The sequence below is a fragment of the Notolabrus celidotus genome, chromosome 6 (assembly GCF_009762535.1).
Source record: "Notolabrus celidotus isolate fNotCel1 chromosome 6, fNotCel1.pri, whole genome shotgun sequence".
Lineage (NCBI taxonomy): Eukaryota > Metazoa > Chordata > Actinopteri > Labriformes > Labridae > Notolabrus > Notolabrus celidotus.
Window position 1 is genome coordinate 19,996,725 of NC_048277.1, and position 15,256 is coordinate 20,011,980.

The following is a 15,256-nucleotide window of genomic DNA, read 5'->3' on the forward strand; positions in this document are numbered from 1 at the left end:
GTAAGCTTGAGTGTATTGAATAGTCTATGTTGCCCCTTGTGGTGTAAATTAGGAACAGTTCTGTATCCTAACATGGATGCTTTGGTTGTTTTTGTTTCTGATTTTGTATTCACATGAACCCGGCATTTTTATATTTTTCCTGGTAAAGTGTAGAAAACACCTTATTTTAATCTATCGCCCAAAATGTGTCATACAAACAGAGCAAGAGTGAAATAGTTAATTGTAGTCACAGTCATGTAGTTTCTCTTGGCATGTCTTTTATTAACCAGGGCAGCAGTTAACACAGAGTGATGGTTCACTCTCTCCCTTGCATGCAAAAGTTCCCTTTCTTCCCTGTCCATAACCTGCCTTGGCTCCTCCTCCCCCTCCCCATTGCCCCACCAGTGAATGGGGCCTTTGTGGGGGCTTCCCAGCATTCCAAGGGAATTCTTGCAGGTGAGGGTACATGCAAACAATCGTACACACTAATGACTGCTCCAGTTTACCATTTACAACTGAAAATACATCAGTATGTGAGTGCTTTTCCAGAGCTGAGCTAACCCAGAAGGACTTGCTGCAGCTAACAGGGTGTGATCACACGAGCAGACAGAGTGGGAGGGAAGGATCCGATTCTTACTAACCAGGTGAGCGACTACACACACACTCCAAAAGCAACATGCTCACTGAAGCCTGTGGCCTCGCATACAAATGAGGCACATTAGGGAAAGCATTAGCCTATGAGTCAATATTTGCCTACTTTATTTCAACTTTTAATGCAACCTTTGAAGAATGGCTCCACATAGCTGAACACATAGGATCTAACACATAGGATCTATCAGGACTGTTATCTGATGTGGATACGTGTAGTACATGAACTGTTGAGGTATCAAGACTGGCTTCACACACATATTCCTGGAAAACACAAACTTACATTTGGCAAACTGAAGGTGAGTATGTGATTCCATGTGTGAGTGTGTGTACAATATTGATAGTCTTCTGTAAGTGACTGACAACCAAGGACTATAAATGCAAATACTTAGACATCCGTAGGCATGAAACTTGAGATTTTTAGATTTTCAGGTGTGTCAGCTTTTGGAGACTTTCATTGGACATTTGTCACCCACATACTCTGTATCTGCCTCAGCTCCCCCACTCTTCTGTTGGAACCTGTCAAGAGGACACTGCCTGCAGGTATTTACGCTCATCTTTCCCTGCTGCCTTAACTCACATTGTATTTCAGGTGCTCACTAATATAGAGAAAAAACATTAGATTACACTGTGATTTTCTTTTTGTGAACAGCTTTAAGTTCACTATTAATGTTTATTTTCTAACCACTCAAATAAAAGGGTTTTTATCTACACTGTAGTGGGCAGAGTCCACAAGAGGAAGGACTTTACATCTCTCTAATCTTGCTCCTCACCCCTTTTATCTGTCTTGCCCTTTGATATCTATTCTTCTCCATCTCCAGTTTACTCACTTCCTTCACAACAGCATGCACAAAGAGCGGATGTACTGGCAAGAGAACAGTAGGAGGTAGTGGCAAATCACAACTGGAGCTATGTCACTAAAGATTCAAGAGAAAATAAATTCAAGTGCAGTTTTGGCTGGAGATTTTCTGCCAGCATGTGTCCAATGTTTTTTGTTTTTATTTTAAACTGGTTTGACTGCAGCTCAATTAGACTGACTGTTCTTTACTTTGGCTCTGGTTACAGTGTTTTCTCTCATTTTTTATATTTAAAATCACAGAGACCCTTTTAGAGCCTCTAAATCTACTTATGTGGGATGACTGCTTCAGCTTTTTAAGTTTAGCCAATTATAGTCTCTCTAATCAACCAATCAGACTTTGTGTACCATTTTTATACAAGTTATTGCCACACAAAGTGTTTTACAAATTAACTCTTGGGAAAAAAGGAGAAATATTTCCTTTTTTATATATACTCACATATAAACAGAAAGTAGAACAAAATAAACAAACATGTGCACAAATAGAAACATGTATTTGACTGTTACTTCAATTTTAATGAGTGTTTGTACTTGTTTATCAATAAAGCACTAAAGAAAGGTCACTTAGTTTACTTAAAAGAAAAACTCATGCTCTGCTGCTCTCAGGTTTCCCAGAGAGACTTAGACGGAAATATCTTGTCATATCAAAACTTATTATAACACTCAATGTTTGTCTTCATAGTACGGTGATGTTTTTTGTTCTAGGTTTACCCTGAGTTTCCCAGCAGCATGTTGCAGACAGTCAGTGACTGGCTGTGGTGGGATCGTCTGTGGCTGCCGGGGAACGTCTCCTGGTCTGATCTGGAGGACAATGAAGATTGTGTCTATGCCAAAGCCTCTCAACTTTACGCCGTAGTGCCCTGCGCCCTCTGCCTGCTCTTCGTCAGATACCTGTTTGAGAGGTGAGAACACGCAGCCTCTGAGTAAATGTGCCCCATCTCAAGGAGATTAGCAGCGTCTGGTTTCAGAATTCAGGGATTATGTTGCACAAGCTGACTGAAGCAATGACCAGGGCACTCCTGCTGTGTGTAGTGAGACATAATGAAACACATGGACACATTTAATGTGATATGTGTTGTTGCAGGTACCTGGCCACACCACTAGCCAACTCTTGGGGAATCAGAGACAGGGTACGTCTCAAAGCAGAAGGAAACCACGTTCTAGAAAGTTTCTTCTGCAGCCAAAAACGGGCTCCATCACAGGTATGTTCAAAGGAGCAAGCAGTAACCACAGTGAACACATCCATCCATACACTGAGGTTGATACTGTTGTGGAGCATTAGTATTAACTCATCCCATTTAGACAAATTCACACATTGCCAACTATGTCACCATAAGCATTTTGGGGTTCAGTGTTGCTCAGCATGTGACTGTTGGAGCAGGGATTGAACTGCCAACCTTCCGGTTGAGTAACTACCCACTGAACCACTGGGCCAGAGAAGTTGTTCTCTATATCAGGGGTTCCCAAACTTTTCAGCCCGCGACTCCCAAAATATAGGTGCCAAAGACTTGTGACCCCCCTGTCCCTCGAAGTGGTTAAATGTTGCCGTGAATTAACCGGCTGATACTGATCCTTTTGTTAATCAACTGTTATCTAACCTTAACCCTAACTTTAGGAGTCATCTGGCAACAAAGAAAAGCAGAAAACTAATGAAATGTACTTATTTGCAGGGTTTTATTTAAAATGTAACTACTATTTTTTGTCTACATTTTTACAAGAATGGGTAAAATAAGCAAGTTTAGAGTATTTAAAAAAAAAACAACAACTGGAAGACATCTTGCGACTCCCCAGGGGGTCGCGACCCACACTTTGGGAACCCCTGCTCTATATGACTGCAGTACTCTGAAATGATCATGAGTAAAATATTGAAGTCTCAGAGCATCACTGTTGCAGTATCCTTTTTTAAAATACTTCTTTATAGGAATTTAAACATTTCATAGGTTTGTGAAAAACTTCTTGAAAATTAAACAATAAAGAGCAGAAAGAATAAATTCACACTCGAAGCACATTATTTTTTCCTATCTAACAAGATGACGCATCAGACACTAAAACTTTATTCTAATGAAGAAGTCGTTAACCCTCCTGTTATGTTGCGGGTCAAATTGACCCATTTTAGAGTTAAAAAATTATAAAAAAAAATGTGTTAAAGGTATTTTTTCGGTATGAAACTTCTTCTGCTTGGCCTAATTAGCGTTATCAACATATAAAATAAAAATGGTTCATTTCACGTATTTGCAACCCCTCCTGGATGTTTATATTACATATATATTGTTCAGGTCAATTTGACCCGGCAGTCAAAATGTAGGCTAAAAGGGGTCAGAAGGGTCAAATATTAATTGGTTTTTTTGGGGATTGTGGGGAGAGCAACTTCTACTACTCTGTAACCCAGGCCCTAATGTCAAAGTGGATGAAAGGCTAGCTGTATTCAGAGGTTGCTGCCCATTTAGGCAACATATGCCCTTCAAACTAGCTAAATACGGCATAACTATCTGGGCTTCACTCTATGTTATACAGTCTATGGCTTCACTTTATAAAAAAAAATAATAATACAAATAAATAAATAAACAAAAATGTTTGTCACTTAAAACTATTGTATTTATATGTAGGTCTTGCTAATGCACATTAAAACAAGTTTTAACATGAATTCTTTTTATGAAAAAAAAGTTAATTATCCTCATTGGATCATGATCTGTGAGAGGTAAAGAAGACCATTGCACTAAATATTGATTGAAATGGTTAGTAATGGAGTTAATAATGAGATGTAAGCAATGATTTTTGGGTTCTGACACTTTTGGATAATTCAACATGCGAGAAACGAACATAACACGAGGGTTAAATTTTGGCGATTATTAATAGAGGGTAATAACTTGATTGTTCCCCATGTCTCAGGCTGATGTGAGCTCTCTATGTAAGAAGACCAGTTGGCCAGAAGGCAAAGTTCACATTTGGTTCAGGAGGAGGAGGAACCAAGAGCGTGCAGGGCTTCGCAAGAGGTTCTGTGAGGCCAGGTGTGTGTTTGTGCATGTGTATGTGTATGTGATCAGACACTGATGTAAGAGCAACAGGGGTCCATGTCTAAATATGACATTGTTGTTTTGATCTGTCAACAGTTGGAGATGTGTGTTTTATTTTTGTGCATTTGTCTACGGAGTCATGGCTCTCTACGATGTGAGTACTTTTGGCTTTTTCCATTTTACCACAGGAACTGTTACTATAATTGGATTCAGCTTTTGTGTTGGAGAATTTTCCATTGCTTAGACTGTTTACTCTGCTGCTGTGAGATATTTCTCTGGCCTTACTTTGTCCCAATCTGTGGATGCTCTGATTTCACTGTGTACAGCATGTGCTTGGGGGTTTTCTCACACTCATGCAGACATCCATGCATGAGCTTGTGGGCAACTTTTTACCCTTGTTGTTTTTTGTTTTTCTTCCTAAGCTGTTCCACCCTCATACTCCTCTCTTCTCTGTTTTTGTTGGCTGCAGAAACCCTGGCTTTATAATCTGAGGGAGGTTTGGGCTGGCTTTCCAAAACAGGTAAGAGTTTCTATTGTTGTTACTAGCATGTCTTGTGCTATTTTAGAATAAGTAGTATCATGGGTATTTATAAGTTTGTTAGCTTTGTAACGCATCCCTGATTGACTGAAAGAAAAATGGAGCATGAATTTTCATATGTGCAATATTACTTTTCAATATGGAGCTATATTATGTTACCATTTGCATTATAAAGCCTTATCTTGTGCAATATGACTGATCCATCATGCTTATTAATACCATGTTGGATATTACTTTCACTGTCATGTATAATTTTACTTATCATTATTTCACGGCACTGTTGCATTTAATAATATTCATTATCTACTCACCTGTCTTACTTTTGGTACTTTACTTAACACACTTCTATGCCCATTATAATTTAGGCAGTGCTCCTTTTTATTTTGTACCTCGTGTTTTGCACTCTTTTGTCTCCCTCATATTATGTTATGTGATTTTGAGCAATCTGGCATTCCTTTGGGATTAAGCGGTCTTGTGTGTCTTATCATCTTATCTCACTTATCTTATATATCCATGCAGTCCTTGCTGCTTTCTCAGTACTGGTATTACCTCCTGGAAATGGGCTTCTACCTCTCTCTGCTCCTCAGCCTCACATTTGATGTGAAACGTAAAGTAAGCATGTTGATATTGCCCATCAGATTAAAACAAAAGCAACACATGTCTTTTATGTGATAATAATGCGTTTCTCAATTGTGATATGCATTTATCTTTACCTGTTGTTTTGTACATAGGACTTTAACGAGCAGGTGATTCATCATATAGCCACTCTCACCCTTCTGGGCTTCTCCTGGATTTCAAACTACATCCGTATTGGTACCCTCGTGATGGCGGTTCATGACTCTGCTGACATACTGCTGGAGGTCAGAGCTGGTGCACTGTGAGATCTGTTGTAGTTCTGTAGGCAGGTGTGGTGTGGTAGAACAACATAACTATGATTTTGCCTCATCGCAGCTCTACAACATCAGACTAACTCAAAGGAACGGTTATACTCTGCCATAAAAAGTAATTATAAGACTGCAAATTGATCTTTTTATTAATCTTCAAAATAAAGAATGAATGTAAGAGTAAAATAAGTCTAAGTAGTTGTGACAGTGATTGTATATCAAGACAGAAAGCAGCACCCAAGTGGTCTGATTGTTTGCTCAAACAGCTGTGGGCAGGACTTGGACAGTTCTGATGACAAAAACGAGAATACATGTATCCTTATGGCTTTCTTTTTGACCCATCTGTCACTAGTTTGAGTTTTAATGATGAAGAAAGCACTACGATGGTTAGAGGCCTAGCCAAACTATTAATTTAAGACAATGTTTATCATGCTAGCTTTTGAAATACATGAGAAGTCTTACTCAGATTTGGAAATAGTTCTATATTAAAATGCATCCTTACTGAAGCTGAATTAGATTAGTTAACACAGAGAATCAACATATAACAGATATCAGTTTTTAATTGTGTATTAATTGTATTGGTATTATTAACCTCCTGTATTAAAATAAGTGACACATTTGACAAATAAACAGAAAGCATACCTGCATTGACTTTATAGCAGACTGAACTAAGATCTGAATGATTATTTTCCCTGTTTTTTCCCTGCAGGGTGCCAAAGTATTAAACTACGCCAAGTGGCACCTGACTGCAAATGCCATGTTTGTGGTATTCACAGCTCTCTTTTTGTTGACAAGAGTTGTCATTTTTCCTTTCTGGTGAGTGTGTGAAATTAAAAGATGCAGCATAATGCAAAAGAATACCTCTGTTTGAATATTGTGTGTTCGTGTCTCTACAGGCTGATCCACTGTACATGGGTTTACCCAGTGGAGCTGTATCCTCCCTTCTTTGGTTACTACTTCTTCAATGTGATGTTGTGTATTCTTCAAATACTCCACATCTACTGGGCCGATCTAATATTACGAATGCTTTTCAAGTGTCTTTTTAGCAAGGTGTGTTTTTAAAGAAATAATTTTAATGGAAACTGTGCAAATGATTCAACTCACTTGCCTTTGTGCTTTTCTTTGGCTCACTCTAACCTTCTACCTCTCCTATGTGGTTCTTCTTCATCACACAGCTGGAAGGTGACGACAGGAGTGATGAAGATGAGAATGACAGTGACACACCTGTGGAAAGAAATCACAAACTGAGTCATAAAAATGGCTCTGGAGGAAGAGGCCGGGCAAATGGCCATTGACACAGTTAGACAGAAGCAGAGAAAAAAGAAAATGGACATCAGAAACATTTATGGATTCAGTCTGGATGATGTGATAATGATGACATAAAAAAAAAGACAAGCAGGCAAGTGTGAAGGATTTTTCATTACCTGATTTGAAGCACATGGTTTCTGGAATTCAGAGACTTCAGAGCCTTTAACAACTTATTTTCTTTATCCTGTGAATCACTAATAGTGGAAGATTTGTTTAATATATGTTTATTTGCATTTTGAAAAGTTTATTCATAATAATTATGATAATGACTTGGAAGTGCAACTTGTGTGAAAATGTGACTGTGTTTTTGGTGGGTAATATTAATGCAAAACCAAAGCAACACACGGAAATGAACATTTTTCAGACAGTGACTAACTGTATGTGTTTTTATTTTATTTGTATTTGTCTGTTTCTTGTTTGTGTCATTAGCTCGTCCTGCTGGTGGAAATACAGAAATGATACTGCTTGCATCGATATCATATGCCTGCAGAGCCAGAAGCTGCAGCTTCAGAACGGCAACTTGGCAAAACTGCATCTTGTTGGGTTAAACGACAAATCAATCAAGCTTTATTGTATAGCACCTTTCATTCAAATCAAATGCAACCCAAAGTGCTTTACAGCGATCGAAAAACAAGAAAGAAGCAGAAATAAAACAATGGCAAGACATATGAAGGGAAGATAATAATAATAAGATGAATAATAATAAGATGAATAATAATAAGATGAATAATAATAATAATAATAATAATAATAATAATAATACAAATTAAAATAACATGAATTAAAATAAAATAAAATAGACTAATTGTACAAAATTACAAACTCTCAATGAGGATGGTAAACACAGATTACAATCAATTGCAGTGCAATTATTACAAAAAGGGAATCATGTAAGTAAAAAAAAAAAAATATATTGTAAAATAACAAATAAGGTGCATCAGGGCTACTGAGTGAGTCAGGCATCCAAAAACAATATAAAGCAGAGCAGAGGCACAAAAAGAGGCAATCAAAGTTCAGCATAGCAAATAGCTGATTGCTCAGTCCGTATATAGAAAACAGTCTGGGACAAGGGGACTTTTCACTTCAAAAGAATAGAATAGAATGCCTTTATTGTCATTGCAACAAGTGCCATTAAAAGAGACAAAAACAATCAAGGTATAAAAAGCAATAAATACAGGAATAAAAAACACTGTCATACATACACAACATACAAATCAAATCAGATAGTCTTATTTTTGCAGTTTGTTAGTATTGCACTTGTGTATTGCACTTGACTATATTGCACAAAGTCGCAATTCAAAAAGCCCATACTGAAGCAGTGTTGAGAGCAGTAATGGCTCGTGAATAAAAACATTTTTTTGTCTGTTTTTACTTTTAATGTCCTAAAACGTCTGTCAGATAATAGTGGGAAAATAAAATAAAATATACATATAATATACACATACACATATATATATACAAATATTCACATACCCATATATACACATGTATACACATATGCATATTTCAAATTAAAATAATAAATTATGAGCAATGTCTAAATATGTCTTGCTTGCCATTTTTCTTGTCCGTAGTTTTTCAGGGTCGAAAAAAATAACCTAAAATAATTTATAAAACCAGGAAAGGAGGGCTTATAATTTCTCCACTTTGTACAATTGATATGGTATTTACCCAGTAATAACATAATATTAATAATATCTGACGCTGAAATAGCCAAATCATCCATGTAATAAACAATATGATGTAATTCAAAAGATGGAACATCAGCTATTATTTTTAGTGAAACCCGATTTTTTATATCTGACCAAAAAGACTGAGAGACGGGACACACTGTAGGTTAAACACTAGAAATGCAGTCCTTGGTGATCCGATGCACTAGGTGGTGCCGTCGCAAACCCCACAAATGTGGTCATGAATGAGTAGCATCCGAGTCTGCAGACACGTGCTACTCGTTTGCAGTGCCCTCTCGCGGCGGCAAGAACCACATGGGACTTCCATTTGCTCGTCACCCTCTGTTACCATGGAGACCATAACACAAACTCATAATCAAACCCCAACATTAGTGCAATAACTGTCACTTGATCGCCACAATATAAGCATATTTCAGTAAGATGTCCTACGCGATGACGTATCGTGCGGGTGTGAAAACGGGAAACTGGTTGGAGGACCTGCGCCTACAAGAGGTTTGTTTTAAAAAAGAAAAAGCTCTGAATTATGAGCCAGCTGTTTGCAAAGCGCCTGTCATGGCTGTTCCGACGACTTGCATGGGTTGTCAATAACGTTATTACTGTTATCTGCTCTCTATAAAACCTTAGAGACCATGACATCATTTAGGCTACTTTATTTCCCCACCTGACTTCTTCATCTGCCTGCTTGCTCTGTTTGATGATGACCCGGAAACTGGTTTGGTTTGTTGCCATCAGGTCCCCGATCTCAGCTTACTTAATTAAGGTGTTGCAGGAACAGACATCAAGTTATCCTTTGGGAGTAAACAGTAAACAGTCTTCCTATTTCAAAAGGTAAGTTAGGCTACTGACTACTAGGGTTGCCAACTTTATCACTACTAAATAAGGGACAGGTGCATGCCCAGAGGAACATTTTACTGCTCAAGGCTTTCTCTTCTAAGTCTCTGGAGACAAAATTGAGATTCTCACTTCAGCCTCATTCAAGTTTCAAATTGTTCTCATTAGTTTCTCATTAGTTTCTCCTAAAATTCACTAGGATAAATAGTTGAGACCATGACATGAGTCTTAATTGAGACTAAAATGAGAGATCTCATTAATGGCTATTTTCTTCTATTTTTTTTTTATATATATTTTTGGTCTTTTGGCCTTTATTTGACAGGACAGCTGAAGAGATACAGGAAATGTGGGGAGTAGAGAGTGGGGGAAGACATGCAGGAAATGGTCGACCGGCTGGGAATCGAACCGGCGACTCCTGTGACGAGGACTGTAGCCTCTGTATGTGGGGTGCTTAGATCACTAGGCCACCAGCGCCCAAAAGACTCCATCCCTTTAATTGTAATAATCTGGATAAATCTGGTTAGTCTTTTTGCGGCCCATATTTTAAATAAATGGTCTGTCATGCCTGGGATGAAATCTCTATCTTTTGCAATTTCTCTCAAATCCACTAAATCTTTGTGAAGTTGTTTTGTTCCAAACAGACTTGTAAAGGAATGACCATATTGTGAAGTCAAAAGAGATCATTTTACATCTAAATAGTTGATCTTGCAAGTGGTTCAAATGTTTTAATGAGAATTGTAACTTTGTGGACAAGTACATTGAAATCTTAATTTTGCAGGGCACTATAAATGTTGATGAAAAGATGAGCTCAGGCTCTTTCTTTGCTTCATCTGAGCTCAACTTGAGACACAAAACCTGAGTCTGACAAAAACAAATGGATGAGGTTAGATTGAGACAATTGAGAGAGCTCCCTGATTTCTCCACCTGAGCTCAAAAGGAGTCGCAACACTTGAGAAATACCTGAGAATCATTTCAGATTTAGACGAGATCTCCTTTTGAACTGAAATGGAGACTAAGCTGAGACTTTTTTGCAACTTTTTTCTGGAGGCAAGAATGAGAAACAGGAGACATAAGCTATAGTCTCATTTTGCTTTCAAACAGATCTCATTGTTGTCTAGGAGACATAAATGAAACACTTTTGAGATCTCCTCTCTAAATTTATTTTCCTATGGGTGGTGCCATGGTGGTGTGATATTCTGATTCAGCTGGAAATGCAGAAAGTGTGTATATTCCCTTTAATCCTTACTGTATCATTATGTAACCTCATATGAATAAACCTCAAAGAAACCACAATTTGGCTCTTTACATCAAAAAACAGGCATAAGAAAATTTAAATGCAAAAGAGGAGTATGACTCACCAAATTTACTTTTTCCATGGATACCTTTAGCTGCTCTTGACTGACTCAAGCAGTCTTTCGTTCTCTTGCACAGCCAGAGAGAAATCCTTACATGACAAGTCTCAGTTTACAGATATTTGAAGTTCATCTTTGATCATCTCTGTGCTCAGTGGCGGAGCCAGGGGGTAGCCAGGGGTGGCCATGGCCACCTCTGAAAGCTGATTGGCGACCCCTGTGGCCACCCTGAGATTCTTAAACATGATTGGCTATTTGCCATGTCAGAGGCATTACTTATATTTAAATCAGCTATTGCGTTTCAGCAAGCTGCAGAGACAGTAGTTTCTGTGGATTTGAATATTATTTTAGTTGATGCTTTGACTTTGGACAATCAACTTCATTTTGAGTCCTTAAAGAGTTCAGTTCAGCAGATTTAAATGTTGACACTCTGTTGAGTTACATTTTTTAATGTTAACGTTAGAAATCTACAAAAATGTAACCTTTTGTGAAATTATTTTATAAAAAGAAGTTAAAGTAGATGTGATTACTGGAAGTAACCCTCCTAGGTTTGGGGTAAGCCCCTAATGTTTTACACACCTGGCCACCCCTTCAACAGTCAGTGCCCCAGTTTGGCCACCCAAGTCAAAACTGTGTGGCTCTGCCACTGTCTGTGCAGCATCTGTTTCTTGAGTCTGACCATGTAATGACCATCAGAGAGAAAATATTCTCCCCACTTTTTTGCAGGACTTGACACATTTGAGGGGGTCTGTGATTGGATGACAGGTGGTGTGATTAGCACATTACCTGCCGTTCTATCTGATCTAGGATCTGTAGAGTGCAGTCTGCTGTATTTACATGAGTTGATAGTCAATATACGGGACAATCGAGGTCCTGTATGAAACAAACCATTTTAGCCCAATTTACAGGATGTCCCGGCTAATACGGGACAGTTGGCAACCCTACTGACTACTCATGTTGTTGATATAAAACAATACAGCGGGATCACATTTGTTTCCCATCGTGACAACCTGAGACATTCAGACTCATGACTGCATTTTTTATGGCTGCACCATCTTGGATGCCTTTTGCATAATTAATTTGAATTTCCTTTAATTTTAGCCAGGAAAACTCTGAAGTCTTTGTGATGTTATATATTTAATGTAATGTTGATGGGAACCACTGGCAGGATTGTTTTTATGCACTTCTAAGTTTGCACTGACCCATCCAGTAGCAGACTATTCTTGTTACACATGTGTTGTAGAGTAATAGAGGACACAACAACTTTAAAGGGGATCTTGTGACAAAGTGAACAATGGCAGATGAGACAGTATTGATAACATGATTAATTCAACGCTATGCTAAGATAATAGGTTTAAAGAGGGAGAAGGGCATTTCAGTTCTCTTATGATACATGGGTTTTAATTACTTGCAGTATAGAGTTGCAGCAGTGGTGAGGACATACAACATACTAATGTTTTCTTCTTTTAGGATGAGAAGAAAGAGTACCTTGAGGAAAAAGACAGGGGTGAACTTCTCTACCAGAAACTAGACTTCCTCAAACAGAACATGTTGAGACCGGTAAAATCACTTTAAGCTAATTGAGACCACCATAACCAGCAACAATAACATCATATTAATGCTAGAGATGGTGATGACAGTGATAATGGTGTCTGCCTTATGTTTAGGTGAATCTCACTGTGACTACAGATGGAAGATTGCACTTTGGGGATGTTGTGATGTTGGTGAATCTGGGAGGAGAAAACCGGGAGTACAGCGCTGTCAGCATCAATGCAGACATGAATAGTCTGACCAAACCTCCTTCTCCTGGCATTAAAGCCCCATGTGGTGTCAGTGCGGGAAGAGACATTCAAGCTTGCACACGCACTACCTTTATCATTACTAGGTGATCACACAAACACACTGAAAATCACCAAAACTTACTACTCTTCAATAATCGTGGATGCACACTTGTAATGCTTCCCATGTGATTGCAGTGTGGATGGAAGTCCTGAAGGATCTACTCTACACTATGAGCAAAGTTTTGCCCTGAAAACAACAAGTGGCTTTGCCGGAGGGGTAAGTAAACCAACGCACCTCACACAGAGACTGATTGCTAAAGCCCCCAAAGACATATTTGTAGATTCAAATTCAGGTAGTATAGTTTGACAGATGAAGATGTAATGTTAGATCCAGTTGTGCATGTAAAGTGTATTACCTTTAGATATTCAATAAAATTAAAGATAAGTATCTCACGAAGAACAAACCACGTAACAGCTTTTGGAACAGATCCGTTCTGAATTATTACGCTTATATTTCATATTTATATCAACAAAGTATGCACACTTTACTGCTCTGTGTTTATTTAAAATCGTATATGTTTTGTTTGCATCGTGCTTATACCTTCATGTGTTCTCTTCCTTTCTGTCCTCAGCTTTACTTAATGAGTGACCGGCAAAGTTTTCAAAAGGTAGATCAAGTTTTAACATGAATAATTAATCCAGACCATCAAGGAGAATGCATGATACTAACAACCTCCAGCTCTGATGAGATACATTCTAAAGCGGAAATGTGGAGAGCTTCAAGGCACACGCTAAGCTCAATAAGAATACAAATTTTATCTGTTGTTTATTTCACACTATTGTGGTTTTCTTTAAAGTGTGCAAAGAACTCCCGTCTACAAGAAGTTAACCTGGATGAAGACTTCTCTTTTCTCTCATGGTGGAAGATAATGCACTTTGACCCGCAGGAGAGACTTGAAAATGAGGGTCAGCCTGTCCCTGTAAGCTTTCACTGAATTGTTTATGGTTAATTATTCCACCTATTGCAACATCAGCACTTTCTTTTTTCTTTCAGATTTACATTTTCATCAAGAATTTCCTCAAGACATGCTTTGTTTTTCTTTTGTTACAGGCTAACCTGAAGGTGCTGATTAAACACTGCAAGACAAACCAGGCTCTTGCTGTTCTGGGTGATCAAGTCCTTTGGTAATTTTCCATTTTACAGTATGATATAATCCCAACCTTAGCAATAATAAGAATTAAAGCAAGGTGCGAAAACAGAACCAAACAAAGCAGAATATATGATAGAGATATCAGAGACAGACAAAATAACAATGGGTGTGTCAGCTGACTGTGAGTTAAAGGGAGCAGCTGGACATGTTTTTTTCAGGGGCAGGTCATGGTAACATGGAATACTTAACAATGACATAAAAAACCTGGGTCACAACTTCTACTATGAGCTGAAGCTTGAGAAAACAATGCTTTGTTAACTCACAAAAAGCCTGAGAGATCTTGATTGAATATAATCAATATTTTTCCAGAACATTTCAGAAATCGGCCTTCAGATACACTTATGCCATTTTGGTCCAGTTATTCATTAGTATTGTAAAAGATGGCCTACATAGCTGCTGTCAAATTCTGAGGAACAGTTGTGTCTCCACAGGACCACATTCAGCAAGGAGTATGAGGTAACAGCTCACACCTTCTTGGACTCTCACAAAGCGGAAAAGGACACCAACCACTGGATACTGTGCACCTCTGACCCTGCAGGGAATGGACTTTTACTTCCCAACCACCCACAGTCAGTAGCTGACAACCAGGAGCTCATACAGGCAAACCCTGACATCTAAATCGAACACAACCCACTCACATGCCTCAACAAAAACACCACATCATTAACTTCACTCCGTCTTTTTCAATAAAGGGGTTTTGGCTGGTTGCAGATTTTTTTTTTCCCGTTTGTTGACAAGAGTTTCAGGCTGGACTCCAACCAGGCTGGTATGGTTTCAAGATACACATTAGCAAGTGAACCATCAGGGGGTTCTGTAGAAAGAAACATTTGATATGTTTCTTGGAACAAAGAAGGGGGCTTTTGCAATGTTTTAGTCTAAGCAAAGACACCAAAATGTGGTATCAGTTAGTTGAACAGCTTTGCTAACTTCCTATGCATTTTGAATTTCCCCAGAAAAATATTAGAAATGAGGTGTTGATTAATAAAATCAAAATACTATGTGCTCTAAAGAGAAAAAAAGTGAAACAAGCAATGAATTTAAGGTCAAAAGACTTAAACCACCTTAACAAGCTGCCTGGCAGTGTTGTTTTTACAACCCCATTTTTCCCTCAGAACAGTTCAAGGTCATTTTTATGATTCCATGTGCACAAAGAAAAAAGGTCA

At 38.3% G+C, this 15,256-nt stretch overlaps 2 protein-coding genes across 3 annotated transcripts; both read left to right on the top strand.

The window, feature by feature from the left end:
• Nucleotides 1-95: 95 nt before the first annotated feature.
• On the top strand, nt 96-7,567 carry LOC117813750 (ceramide synthase 2-like). The gene is made up of 13 exons (XM_034684767.1): nt 96-435; nt 510-623; nt 1,124-1,170; nt 2,189-2,385; nt 2,568-2,685; nt 4,373-4,491; nt 4,594-4,651; nt 4,967-5,017; nt 5,555-5,647; nt 5,767-5,895; nt 6,629-6,735; nt 6,816-6,969; nt 7,095-7,567. Exons 4-13 carry the CDS (start codon nt 2,213-2,215, stop codon nt 7,212-7,214), a joined length of 1,122 nt encoding a protein of 373 aa, XP_034540658.1. The 5' UTR covers nt 96-435; nt 510-623; nt 1,124-1,170; nt 2,189-2,212; the 3' UTR covers nt 7,215-7,567.
• Nucleotides 7,568-9,211: 1,644 nt separating this feature from the next.
• Nucleotides 9,212-14,805, top strand: cfap161 (cilia and flagella associated protein 161). 2 transcript variants are annotated; one of them, XM_034684769.1, is made up of 9 exons: nt 9,217-9,410; nt 9,651-9,746; nt 12,572-12,661; nt 12,769-12,986; nt 13,078-13,159; nt 13,515-13,550; nt 13,740-13,862; nt 13,994-14,067; nt 14,525-14,805. In XM_034684769.1, the coding sequence occupies exons 3-9, from the start codon at nt 12,650-12,652 to the stop codon at nt 14,709-14,711; spliced, it is 732 nt and encodes a 243-aa protein (XP_034540660.1). In that variant the 5' UTR covers nt 9,217-9,410; nt 9,651-9,746; nt 12,572-12,649; the 3' UTR covers nt 14,712-14,805. The 2 variants fall into 2 exon arrangements, with proteins under 2 accessions (XP_034540659.1, XP_034540660.1); XM_034684768.1 differs by lacking the exon at nt 9,651-9,746 and having other exon boundaries at nt 9,212-9,410.
• Nucleotides 14,806-15,256: the final 451 nt, after the last annotated feature.

Bases quoted from the DNA above. Each gene is read 5' to 3' on its own strand.
- LOC117813750 (XM_034684767.1), top strand. From the start codon at position 2,213: ATGTTGCAGACAGTCAGTGACTGGCTGTGGTGGGATCGTCTGTGGCTG. The intron at 4,492-4,593 runs GTGTGTGTTTGT...ATCTGTCAACAG, and splicing joins AAGAGGTTCTGTGAGGCCAG to TTGGAGATGTGTGTTTTATT. The intron at 6,736-6,815 runs GTGAGTGTGTGA...GTGTCTCTACAG, and splicing joins GTTGTCATTTTTCCTTTCTG to GCTGATCCACTGTACATGGG.
- cfap161 (XM_034684768.1), top strand. From the start codon at position 9,339: ATGTCCTACGCGATGACGTATCGTGCGGGTGTGAAAACGGGAAACTGG. The intron at 12,987-13,077 runs GTGATCACACAA...ATGTGATTGCAG, and splicing joins ACTACCTTTATCATTACTAG to TGTGGATGGAAGTCCTGAAG. The intron at 14,068-14,524 runs GTAATTTTCCAT...GTGTCTCCACAG, and splicing joins CTGGGTGATCAAGTCCTTTG to GACCACATTCAGCAAGGAGT.